Here is a 13,416-nt window from a genome sequence, read left to right on the forward strand (position 1 = left end):
GAAAATATTTTCATAGCTTCTAAAATCAAGAATTAGCCCAAATAAGAAAGATACATCAGTTCATTTGAAACAGGTTGAATGGCATTTACCTTTATCATCACCCTGGGGTTTAAATTTAATTATTTCAGTAATAGCCTGACAGGTTTTCGGATATCAAAAGCTATGAGAAACTTTGAGCAATATTTAGACTCTTACCACACAGGCAATCAACCTACCCAACTAGGATAGGTCAATTGGAGTCTCCTATGAATTTTTTTACTTTGGCTTATTTGGAGGAAAGGATGAAGTCGAAATGTCTAGTTCAATTAACAAGGGATATAGAAACAAATTGGCTATGAAATCTAGCCTTGTTTTTGAGATCCACCAGAGAGAAATATACTATTTGGACAATATAATCAATCCCTTTCTAGGTTAGTCTTTTCCCTCTTTAACCTGAAGACTCACGCAAGCTCTAGAGTTTATATATTGGAGATTCCATTTCTCATGGAATATCTTTTGATATTAAATGGTTCCTACAAGAAACTCCATATAAAGAGATCATACAAGTCAACAAAACTTCATTCCCTTCTAAACTGTACTTTGGACTTTCTCCATTATGTTCTTGTTTGGTGTACCCCACTCCCCACCCAAACTATTCAGGTTCATTTACAAGTTGTCTTCCTTTTATAAGTTGTCTTTTCCAAAAAAAATACCTTCCATGAGGAGATTATCTTTCTGCCTTGAATTAACTAATTCCCAGTAATTAGTGAAGTGCAAGGCATACAGTAAATACTTACTATCTGTTTGTTTAGAAAAAAAAAAGATGATGTCTAATGAGGGCAGAAAATCAGTTCATCTAGAATTTTATATCATCTGTTTTGTTTGTTCTTATTAATTTTTATCTGTTTTTCCAAGGCAATCAAGAATTATGTGGATCTTGATTTTAAAGAATGAACATAATACCAATGCATCAGATCCAATCATTTGCAAAGGAGACAAAGATGCTATTTATGTCTTCATCAAATATTGGACAATATAGATAGAAACAGGTTTAATACAAGATCACATTTTTTTAACGTAGCTTAATAAGTATTTCAATGATTACTTTCATTTGAAATGCTATGGATCTAATTTAATTTTATATTATTTGAAACAATATTTTGAGAAGGAGCCTTGGCTTTATCAAACAAGCAAACAAAAAAAGCGGATTCACAATATAAAAAAGGTTAAGAGATCCTGTTTAAACGACACCAACTCAATAATCTTTTAATCCAATCAAGAGATCAGCAAAGAATTCACTTAATCTACTATTATCTAGTCTACTTTTATATCTGCTTTGCCACCTTTTTATTACAGTTCTCTAACCAAATTTTGGTCAATTTTTTTACAAGTTTAAAAATTATTGTAATAGAAAGTAAATGTAGAAAAAATAAAATCTGAATGATTTTTTTCTGTCCTCTATTAATACTATACCCTTGAATTCTGTGGGCGTGGGAAATTCTCAAAGGAAAAAATCCTGAAAACAATACTATGAAATGATAAAAGATGAAAAGAAAAAAGAGTATCAAAAAAGACCAATCTGGCACCATAGGAAGCCTGCCAATTTTTTATATGGCATGCATGTAATTGGTTCTTTTAATATCTTACAAATTTAGACCACGGTCTCATACCAAATTGTGCTTGACTTTTTGGATTTCACTCCCTATCAAGTTTTCCTGAATCTTCATTCACTTCACCTAGCAAGTCCCTCATGTTAATCAGAATTAGATCCGGATGGACAATTCATCTACTATGTCCATATGGCAAGTTGGGAAATTCAGTTCCTCTGCTAACTGAGCAAGAAGAATAAAGCAGATTTAAGAATCTGCTAAGTTTCTCATCAGACTCTCTTCTAGAAATTTGAGAATACTGTTATACTTTTCACAGAGAGCATTTAAAGCCAATAAGGACTTAAAACATGATCTTGTTCAAGATAGGACACTAAAACATGGGAGATTAATTGACTTCCCTATGGACGCAAGTGTTAGTATGTGACAAATTCAAGAGAAATTCAGGCTCCAGACTTAGGCAAAGGAATTCAAATAAAACAGACTTTCAATTCTCTTTGTACTTCCTTGCTTTCTTCATATTACTTATGGGGAAAAAAAAGGTGAAGGGGAAGCTAAATGGCTCAGTTGTTTTAGAGCTATGTCTAGAGATGGAAGATCCTACATTTAAATCTGACCTACGACACTACCCAGCTATTGGACCCTAGGCAAGTCACTTAACACCATATTGCCTATCCTTTTAAATAAAAAGATAAACATTTCATAGTTCCAGTGTTATGACTGGGTGATGTTGTAAGATTCTTCGTTATAATTAATAATAACATCAATTTATATTTAATGAATTTGTCAGAGTATCTACTATAGTGTGTTTCCTGAGCACATGAAAAAGGCCTTCATAATGCCTCATTAGTTGAATTTGCTTAATGCCATTCTCCTTCTAAATTAAAAAAAAGGAGGAAATGATCGAACCCTTTTGGATCTCATTTTCTGCCCAAGGACCGACCATAAGTTGGAAGGTTCTTCAATGGTTTAGTCAGGGAGGGAGGGGTTTGGTTTCATACTCCTATTACTAGGCTTTCTTTGAACTCCATCATACTCAAAGTAGATCTTTAAAGACATAAAATGGGAGAGATGGAAACAAGCATAAAATCATTTCATCTTCTTGTCACATGCTACTCAGTAGATCAAGTGACTAGCACTGGCCAAAAAGAAAAAAAATCCTGGGATTGAAGGAGAAAACAGTAGGAGGAATACTCAATTTTTAGCCAGCAGACTAGCACTTGAATTTCAAATCTAATATGAAATCTGGTGCAAGTCATTTAACCTCTTGGGGCTTTAACTTCTTTCTTAAACAAAAGGGGATATCCTAGATAAGAGGTGTCAAATACATATCCTGATGTAGTTGTTATTAGTCTTGAATGCAGCCTGAACTAGATGAAAGTATAGAATTATTCCTTCCATATCAACACTTTACCCATCACAGTTTAGAGATACTGTAGGTCAGAACAAGGAATTCTGAATATGGGGGGGGGGGGTGTTTGGTTTTTTTAAACACTTACCATCCCTCTTGAAGTCAATACTATATATTGACTCCAAGGCAGAAGAGTGATAATGGCTAGGCAATGCGAGTCAAGTGACTTGCCCAGGGTCATGGGCAGTGTATGAGGCCAAATTTGAACCCAGAACCTCCTGCTAGCCCCATGGGGGGGGGGGGGGGATTTTGCAGTAGCTACATGTAAAAGCCAACAGATGATATGGATAAAGCTCAGAAACTCAGAAATGCGTTCTTAACCCACAATTTACAATATGGTATTCTATATACTCCATAAAAGAAAAATGAATAAGAATTCTTTTATCATATGAAAGGAGGATCAAAAATTATACATGGACTTTCAAGATCATGGGAATACTGTACCCTAAGTCCCTTGATATGGAAGGGTGAAATGTAAATGGAAAACATTTAAGAAAAATAAAAATACAACAAAACAAAGAAAATGTTAATAATCATCTAAGTAAAAAATATGGTGCTCAGGGATTCTTATGTAAGTCTTAGTGGTACTCACTTATATTTGAGTTTGATATTACTGTCCTAGAGGATCTCTACCTCTAAATTTAAAATCCTTAGATCTGCACATATTCATATGTATTACTACTGTATTTCCATGGCATACATGAAAGGCAGTGTAGCTTAATAAATAGAGTTGAACCGAAAGTCAAGAAGATTTGGGTTCACATCCTACCCTTAGTGGATGTATGATCCTTGATTAACCACTTATCCTTTAGGATCCTATTTCTTAATTTCTAAATGAGATAATTATATGTATATTACCTGCCTCTGAGTCTCAAATGAGATAATTTATTTAAAGGAATACTTGAACTAGAAAGGGTTTTGAGGTCTGAAGGTAGCTTAAATTCATATTTTGTGAAGCTTGACCTGTATATTATAATTACTAGTTTAGACTGTCTCATGGAGCTATTGATGAAAGTTCCCTAACCTAATATTAAGATGTGTTCAAAGCAGTAGAGTATTTTAAGGACACTGACATGCTATTTTTTAAAAACAAATTTGTAGGCTTCAATAGCCTACATGAATATGCGATAATACATGGATTTGCTTATATATTTATTACTATTTGGTAATAGATAGTATAATAAATTAACTAACAAATATGAAAAGCTTACCAAGTAAAAGATGCTGTGCTAAATGCTTTATAATTATTTTCTCATTTGACCTATAATTATTATCTCATTTGACCCTTACAGTAAGCTTGCAAGTTAGGAACTATTATTATGCCAATTTTACAGATGAGGAAACTGACAGAGATCAAGTGACTTCCCGAGGATGTTACAGCTATTAAATATCTGAGGGCAGATTTGAAATCAGGTCTTCTTGACGATAGACCCTGAACACATACAAACTAAATTAAGGGCAATATTGCTCAATTAATTAGAAGGTTTCAATTAGTGCTTTGTAGCATGATTCATATTAATTATATTAAAAATAATGGGGAATGGGTCTGTTTTCAACTGATGTTATCCTTCATTCCCCATTATCTTTCTCCTTAATGTGATTACATGTCAAAGACACTTTTAACTGAGATGTAAGGATACCATGATTTTGTTTTCCTTTTTTAGAAAAATCTAAGCCACTAATATTTAAGTTTATAAATTATAAAAAATGCATCGAACATTTTACTAAGTATTTTGATATTCAGACTATACATAATATGAGTAGAAATATTAAAATTTTTTCTTCAAATGCCTAATAAAATCCTAAGTCAAAGCTTTATTTATAACATGGTTCAAACATGCTATGATCATACCATCTTCATCAGTCTGAATAATTGTCTCCTCGCTTTCCTTCCTCCCTTCAGGATTGGTTAGAATCATCTTGAGGCTGACATTTGTGTAAGGTGGCAGATGGCTCACAACATGCTGGGGTGCTTTGGGGTCCATGTCCAAGCAGTCAGCTTTGCTCTCATTGTGACCACGGAAGTAATGGTAGCAAATAGTGACATTGAAAGTGTGGCAACGTGTAATGTTGTAGCCTAAAGACTCCCAGTCCACTGCGATGTGTCTTGCTTGGATTTCAGCAATTTTTAATGTTTTTGGTGTTCTCATTGGTTCTGGAAAATAAAACAAAAACACAGACTTTTCCATAAACATTATAAGCATAAATACAAATTTGGAAATAACTTAGAATCCTTTAATTCAGTCTCCCACCTTGGATTACAGATATCAAAGATCCCAAATCTGTGGGGGGTTTTTTTTCTCCCCGTTAAGGGAAGGTTCCAAGTCAGTGACTATGATTTACCCATTGTATAAATAAAATGGTAGTTTAAAGTGTCAGTAACCCAAAATATTTACTATTCATAAGAAAAAGTGCTGGAAAAGTAGATACAATACTACTACAGCTGTCACTGCTAACTTTTCCCCTCTCTTTTCTTCTGTTATTATTAAGCGAGTAAATTAGCTAATATATCATAATGGCAAAGAGTCAACATGTTCTGCACTATGATTTATCATGCCACTAAACTACGTTATATACTAATTACACTAATTGTGCTACTAAACTACCATTTATGAAAATGATGCAGATATTAATTAACATTTATTATTTCAGTAATGATGCTGTTCATCAAAGCAGGAAAGCTGAGAAAATGACAAAAATACATTTGGATGTTGACACCATCATTCTTTCCCTATGGTCCCCTTCCAAGTCAATGCTAGGAGGAACTCATAGCTGATCATTAGTGTATTTTCACCCATATCGAGATACCATGTGAATTTCCATTCATCTGGAAAGTGCCAGCAGAACAGTGGGCAGTCCTAGGAATTCTATCAATTCATCACTGTTTCCAAGTGTGTTTCACCCTAACAGCAGAAAAAGTTTAACAGTTTTAGTTAATTAAACTACTGAGACATTCAAAGCCATGACCACAACTATGTATACATATGGAAGCAATGAATATAAAAGCATAACCTTAATATATCTCTTCTACAAAAAGAGCAGGATGAAGTCCTAGGTTGAACCTTAACGTACCACACTCAGTTCAGTGTGGAAGTTTCCTGCAGTTAAATTAAAATGAATGAAGAAAACCCTTTCTCCCTTCAAAAAAAGCCATTATAGGCCTATGTTTAGAGACTTGCATTTTTGAAATTTAAATTTAAATTCTGAAAAGATAATCAGCAGAGTGCACAGATGGCAAGTCCAATTTGGGATTCTAGTTCACTGTATTTAATATGCAACTTGAAAGACGCTGGTGGCCATTTAATTTAAAATAACAAAGTACTTTTAAAAATACACGCAAATATGTCTCTTGTACTTTGGTTTCAATGTTGCTATTCCATTTTATGAGATTTAATAGATCCTAGTCTCTCTATATTACTTTTAGAATTCTATTAGGAGGCCAGGCACAGAAAGGCAAAACAAAAGATTTCTTTCAATTCAATTCAATTCAATTCAATTCAATTCAATTCAATTCAAGTCAAGTCAATTCAATTCAATTCAAGTCAACTCAATTAGAGTTTTCTAAGTGTCTATTCCTTAGCTGATTTTGGATTAGCACTTTATCCAGAGAAAGGGAGAACTTGAAACCAAGTAAAAGTCAGAAATAATTGTTGGCTCCCACAACTTAATCAAAGTACACAGTATCATTAAAAATCAACAACTAGATTTTAGGATAAAGTATAAAGTGAGACAAAGGACGTAGCAATTTATAGAACCAGAAGATATATGTAATGGTAGTGTGGCAAAACAACATATCAAAATGTGCTTTCAATAATAAATCAACTTTGAAAAGAAAAATGCAAAGCATAACAAGCTGTACAGAACAGAATCAGAGACTCATAGAACATTTTAATAATAATAGCATTTATATAATGTTAACTATGTGCCAGGCACTTTACAAATATTATCTCATTCCATACACAGATTAACCCTGGTAATAAAGTGCTATTATTATCCCCATTTAACAGTTGAAGATATTGAGACAGGTAAAGTGACTTATCTAAGGTCACTTAGTTAGTATGGCAATAGCTAGTAGGGCAGATTTTATCTCAGGTCCAAACCTCTATCTACTTTAGCACTTTACTGACTATATTTTAGATGAAGAAAGGTAACAAAAAATATCCTCATTAAAAGCTGATTTTGTTTTGATTTAAAGAGATGTATATGTGAGGATAACAATTGACCACCCGTTATGCTAGAAATTATCATCATTTGAAAATCATGTTTAAAAGCAATTTGTTTCATGTTCTTTTTAAAAAATTTTTTATTAATTATTTTTGATTCCTTTCATATAGATGTTATATGTAATATGTGCATATGTAGATATAAAATATTATATGCAGATACACATACATACCATGCTTTCATAAAAACCTAAAATCCTAAAATCTCTTGAAATAAAGAAAAATGGTCAAATGGAAACAACCAATAAAACTATGACCTTGTCCAACAAAACCTGTAATAATCTGGCTGTATAGTCTCCTGCTTCTTGAATGACAGGAGAAATAGATGATTTCTTTTTCTTTCCCATGGACTATTAATTTTCTTATCCTTCTAATATTTATGAATTCCACTTCCACTTAGAAAACTGTTGTTAGCATTGAAACAGTAATTGTTTATATTGTCCTTCTTACTTCACTCTGCATGAGTTCATGTAAACTGTCCCTCATTTCCCTAAATTTCTCACATATATCATTTCTTACAGCATGATAATATTCCATTATATTCATGTATCACAATTTATTTAGGCATCCCCTGAAGAGCACTTATTTTGTTTTTAGTTTTTGATGCAACAAAAAGTACCCTTATTCATATTTTCAAACTTTTAAAAATGTTATTTCTATTTTTAAGTTCTTTGATAGGATCACAAAATCAAAGAGAAAAAAAATCACAAAATAATTTTTATTCCATAATTCCAAATAATCAAGAATGTTTAAACGAATATCAAATCACTGTTATTGATGTCATTGGTGGTGTTGTTGAAATGTTTCTGTTGTGTCTCATTCTTTGTAACTTCATTTAGTTTTTTCATGGCAAAGCGCTGGAGTGGTTTTCTATTTCTTTCTATAGCTCACATTAAACATGAGGAAACTGAAGCAAAAAGGATAAAGTCATTTGCTGAGGGTAACGGAGCTAATGAGTGCCTGAAACTGTATTTGAACTCAGGTCTTTGAGATTCTAGGCCTGGTGCTCTATCCAATACTTAACTGTTCTACTAACATCTTCTTAAGGTGATTATCTTTACATATTTACATATGTACTATACTTATATATGATCACATTTAAAGTTTATAATCATTTACATCAAAACACAAGAAGGAAAAATATATAAATTATTTCCAATTTATGAGTAAGAAAATTAAGTCTTAAAAATGCTAATGTCCAGGGTCACAAAGCTATCAAAAATCTGAGTTTGACTAAAACACAAAACCAACTATAAAACTATATGTTCATTCCAACACTATTTGGGGACATGAGTGGCTTTCCATTCCTTAGCAATGATACATGAGAGATTCCTTTTAAATACAGAATAAATTAGATGACAGCTGAGCGTCCTTCCAATTCTTGAAATTCTTTTTTATTTTTTGGTTCCAAATGATTTTTTATTAAAAAAGAAAGAAATGCTTTTAGTCAGATTGCCTACTGTGTAAAAAAGGGCATTAGTTAGAAAATTTTGATATAGCTTGGAATAATGGGCTTTTAAGGTTTTTAGTTCAATATTAAAATTTTTAAAAAATATTTTTCCTTGTTTACATGATTCATTTTCTTTTCTTCCATTCTTCCCTCCCTCTTTCTAGAGAGGACAAGCAATTCTACTGGTTTGTACAAATGTTATAATTGCTTGATACCAATTTGCATATTACTCACTTTTACAATAGAGCAATCTTTTAAGCCTTTTAAGCCTAAACCCCAAATCACATACATGTGATAAGTGATGTCATAGGTTTTGCTTTTGCATTTCGGATCACATGGTTCTTTCTCTCAGTGTGGTTAGAATACTTTCCCATAAGTCCTTCAGGAGTGTCCTGGCTTATTGCATTGCTACTAGTAGCTAAGTCCATTACATTGTATTGTTCCACAATGTTTTACTTTCTCTATACAACATTCTCCTAGTTGTGCTCATTTCACTCTGTATCAATTCACATCAATTTTCCTAGTTTGTATAGAAATCCTCCAGATCATCAATCCTTATAGAAAATAGTATTCTATCACCATCATATACCACAATTTGTTTAACAATTCTCCAATTGAGGGGAAAAAACATCATTTTCGAGTTTTTTTGCTACCATAAAGAGTACGGCTATGAATAGTTCTGTACAAACACAGCATGAAAGGAGCTAAGTCAATTGTACAAAAAAATTAAGCTATTCCCCAACTGACAAATGGTCAAGAGACATGAATAGTTAGTTTTATGATAAAGAAATCAATACTATCAACAAGCACATGTAAAAGTGTTCTAAATCTCTCATAATTAAAACAATGCAAATCAAAAAGATGAAGCACTACCTCACATCTAGCAGATTGGCCAATGAGAAAGTAAAGAAAATAATAATTGTTAGGGGGGGTGTTGTGGAAAAATTGGGATACTAATGATTGATGGAGGAGTTGTGAATTGATCCAACCATCCTGGAAGTCAATGGGAATTATGTGCAAAGGGCATTAAAAGAATGTATACCCTTTGATCCAGAAGTACCACTACTAGGTTTGAACCCCAAAAATACAATTTTTGAAATTCTTGATTCTGTTTAGCAACAAAAAACCCGCGACTGTGATATATCATCTTGTGTATGTTGCTATGGTAGTGTAGGAATGATTAGAGAAAATTATAACATGTTTAAATTGTTCAGCAAAAAAGCTGTGGAAATTATCATTATTATTTAGACTAAGACAAAGTTGGGAGAAGTGAATACTAACTCATAAACATGAGAGGGGTAAATTTACCATTAAATTACCATGAAATGATTTTGAAAGTTTATTTAGGTGTTTGCAGTCTAAAACTTTTATACCGATTTTAAGACAACTCTTAAATAAATGTCACTCTCTCTTTGAAAAGTCTACAGTGAATTCATTTCCCTCTTTTGTTTCCTTAATCTAAGTTATGTATTCATTTTCTCTAGTCATGTCTTCATTACTCAAGTTAAAAATCTCTCTGCATAATAATTCAGTTTTTTTTTTTTATTTTTAAACCCATACCTTCTGTCTTGGAGTCAATACCAAGGCAGAAGATTGGTAAGGGCTAGGCAATGGGGGTCAAGTGACTTGCCCACAGTCACACAGCTAGGAAGTGGCTAAGGCCAGATTTGAACCTAGGAACTCCCATCTCTAGGCCTGGCTCTCAATCCACTGAGCTACCCAGTTGCCCCCTAATAATCCAGTTTTAAAAACAAAGCTGGACATGAAACACATTGCATGAGACCTCTCTGCACAGTCAAGGTATGTACTCCTAATTCTTACCTAAAGATTTATTTACTATCTAGTTACATAGAAAATGTACAGAGAGGAAACAATGCATGAAGGTTTTTGAATCAAAAAGCTTTAATCTGAATCTATACTCACAATGAATTTTTTACTAGCATTTCAAATAAGTTCAATTTTGTATAGGGGGAAATTTCATGATAAATCTTCTCTAATGACTTTAAAGTGCTCTGAGCAAAAGCTAAACAATAGAAAAATAACATGCCTGCTCTTAGGGAGCTCATATTCTGATACAAGGAGACAACAACAATGTATTTTCAAGAACCACACATATAATATGTATGTATGTATGTACATATAGTAAATAGGAAGAAATATGAAAGATTATAGTAGCAGGCTATATGTTGGAGTGAAGACCAAGAAGACTTTCTGGAGATGGTGGTTTTGAGTTGAGTCTTAAACACAACTAGGGAAGTTCATTGTCCAAAGACATGGAATCTGTCAGCAAAACAAACAAACAAACAAACAAAAACAGAGAAAGTAGATGGAATGGCATTTAAAGAGAAAAGCAATTAGGCAAGATTAGAGAAACTATACGGAAAGAAAGGGAAGGGCTTTAAAATCCAGAAGACTTTATTTATGGTCACAGAGGTAAAACGAAGCCACTGGAGTTTATTTAAGATGTATGATATGGATGGCATGGTTAGATCTGTACTTATTAAAAGATCACTATGGCAATTCTGTGAATGATAGAATGAAGCGGAATTAATTTGAGGAAGAAAGACCCATTATAAGGATATTACAACAGTCTAGATGAGAGGTGATTAAGGCATCTTTTAGAGGGGTGGCTATATGATTACAGCAGAGGATACAGAATTAGAGGTTAGCCAGTGAAAGCAGAAATGACAGAATTTGAGAAGAGACTATATATATGGGTTGAGGGCAAGGGAGAAGTTCAGCACACCACCAGTTATGAACTAGATTAGCAAAAAAGATGTTATTATCCAGGACAGTAATACCTATATTTTATACAATTCTCAAAGCAGAAACAAAAGTCCTTTATTTGAGAGTTTACAAAAATACAAGTCACTTGACCCCCATTAGCAAGAACTTGAGCATTGACACCCCCAAATGACCTTAGCCTTTAGTTATTGCTGGAGAAGAATGAAGACATCTTATCAAAAAGAAAAGATGTGATCAAAATTGGTTAGTTAATACGACCAGATATTTGTCTCATAACTACTTCCCAAAAGTCAGTTTTTAAAAATATATTTTTAGCTTTACCTTCTTTTATAATTTAGTCTTCCAAATTCTCTCCCTCCCAGAACTATACAATTCCCTTCCCTTTGCATTAGTTCATATAAATTTTCCCATGCTTTTTCTGAAACTACCCCACTTCATCTTTCTTTTTGCACAACAGTATTTGAGCACAATTTTATGATAGAACTTGCTAAGCCATTCCCAAATTCAAGAACATACTCTCAATTTCTAATTCTTTTCCATCACAAAAACATTGGCTATATTTTTCTACATATATCTTCTCTTTATTTTTCTTCCCTCTCTTTGGAATGGTATTTTTTAGATCAAACAGTATGCATGGTCATATAGACCTTTGGAAGGAGTTCTAAATTGTTCTCCATAAAAGTTAAGCAAGTTCAGTGCCCCACAAACAGTTTAGTAGTATATCTATTTACTCCTATTCCCTTCTCACATTTCTCATTTCTGAAACGTATAAGGTTATATAGGAGGTGAGAGGTGGTACTTCAGATTTATTTTAGTTTGTCTTTCTCTAATCAATATTGATTTATAGCATGTTTCCCATAGGAGTATAAATAGCTTTAATTTCTTTTGAAAACTGCTTCTTTGTAACCTCTGACCATTTACCCATCAAGAAATGAGTCTTATTTTCACAAAATTAAATCTGTTCTATACTCAGTATATTTTGGAGAAATGAAACATTCATCAGAGAAACTTGCTATAATTTTTATAAGACTATCCAATGTCTGGCAGCTTTTATCAAAATGCAATTTCCATAATATTCTCTTTTAATACAGAATTAACTTTGCTTTTGTTTTGATCATGATTGCTAGTCTTGTATTTTTTATTTCACCTGAAACTTATTAGATTAATCTACAGTCCTTTATTTTTACTCTGTGTATGTCTTTTGGGACCATTTGTCAATTGTAAAAAAATATTGTTGGGGAGGCAGTTGGGTTTTTCAGTGGATTGAGAGACAGGTTTAGAGACTGGAGGTCCTGGGTCAAATCTAGCCGTAAGACGCTTCCCATCTATGTGATCCTGGGCAAGTTATTTGATCCTACTTGCCTATCCCACTCTTCTGCCTTATAATCAATTGATTCCAAATTGTAAGGTAAGGATTTAAAAAAAAATATTGTTTGATTCTGGATTCCTTTCCATCCTACTATGCACTTTCATTTTATGAATGAATTCATCCCAAATACATATGATTACTAAATGGGTATTTATCTCCATCCCACCATTATTATCATCATTTTATTCTTCTCCTCCTGATTCACTGTGATTCTAACCACTACTTCCTTTACTCTCCTCCCCTCCCCTTTATCATTTCTTCCTCTCTTCTCTGTATTACTGAGAGAGAGAGAGAGAGAGAGAGAGAGAGAGAGAGAGAGAGAGAGAGAGAGAGTTTCTTTCCTCTTGGAATCAATTTTGAAGAGAATAAGATTCACGAGTAAACCACCATTCCATCCTTTCCCCCCATCCATTGTAAAAGCTCTTCATTTCATGCTTCTAACTTTTTAAAAAATCGCCATTAAAAAAAAAACCCATTACCTATCCCTATTCCCATCCATCTTTCTTACCTTACTTTCCTTGAAGTTTAGCACCAAATATCCAACTCACATCCATGTTCTTTATCTATGTAAACCTTTTTTAATTGACCTCAAAATAACACTTTTTGGAGGTCTATATTCACATTTACTGGGT

The 13,416-nt window shown here is 33.1% G+C and overlaps 1 protein-coding gene across 5 annotated transcripts in view; it reads right to left on the bottom strand.

Annotated features, from left to right (window-relative positions):
• PTPRK (protein tyrosine phosphatase receptor type K) overlaps positions 1-13,416 on the bottom strand; it is a 734,435-nt gene that overhangs the window by 164,811 nt on the left and 556,208 nt on the right. For all 5 annotated transcript variants that reach the window (XM_007484536.3, XM_056818748.1, XM_007484539.3 and 2 more), the window contains exon 8: positions 4,850-5,152. In XM_007484536.3, coding sequence (XP_007484598.1) covers positions 4,850-5,152 — 303 coding nt within the window. The remainder of the gene's footprint in view (positions 1-4,849; positions 5,153-13,416) is intronic.

This window comes from Monodelphis domestica, chromosome 2 (assembly GCF_027887165.1).
Source record: "Monodelphis domestica isolate mMonDom1 chromosome 2, mMonDom1.pri, whole genome shotgun sequence".
Classification (NCBI taxonomy): Eukaryota; Metazoa; Chordata; class Mammalia; order Didelphimorphia; family Didelphidae; genus Monodelphis; species Monodelphis domestica.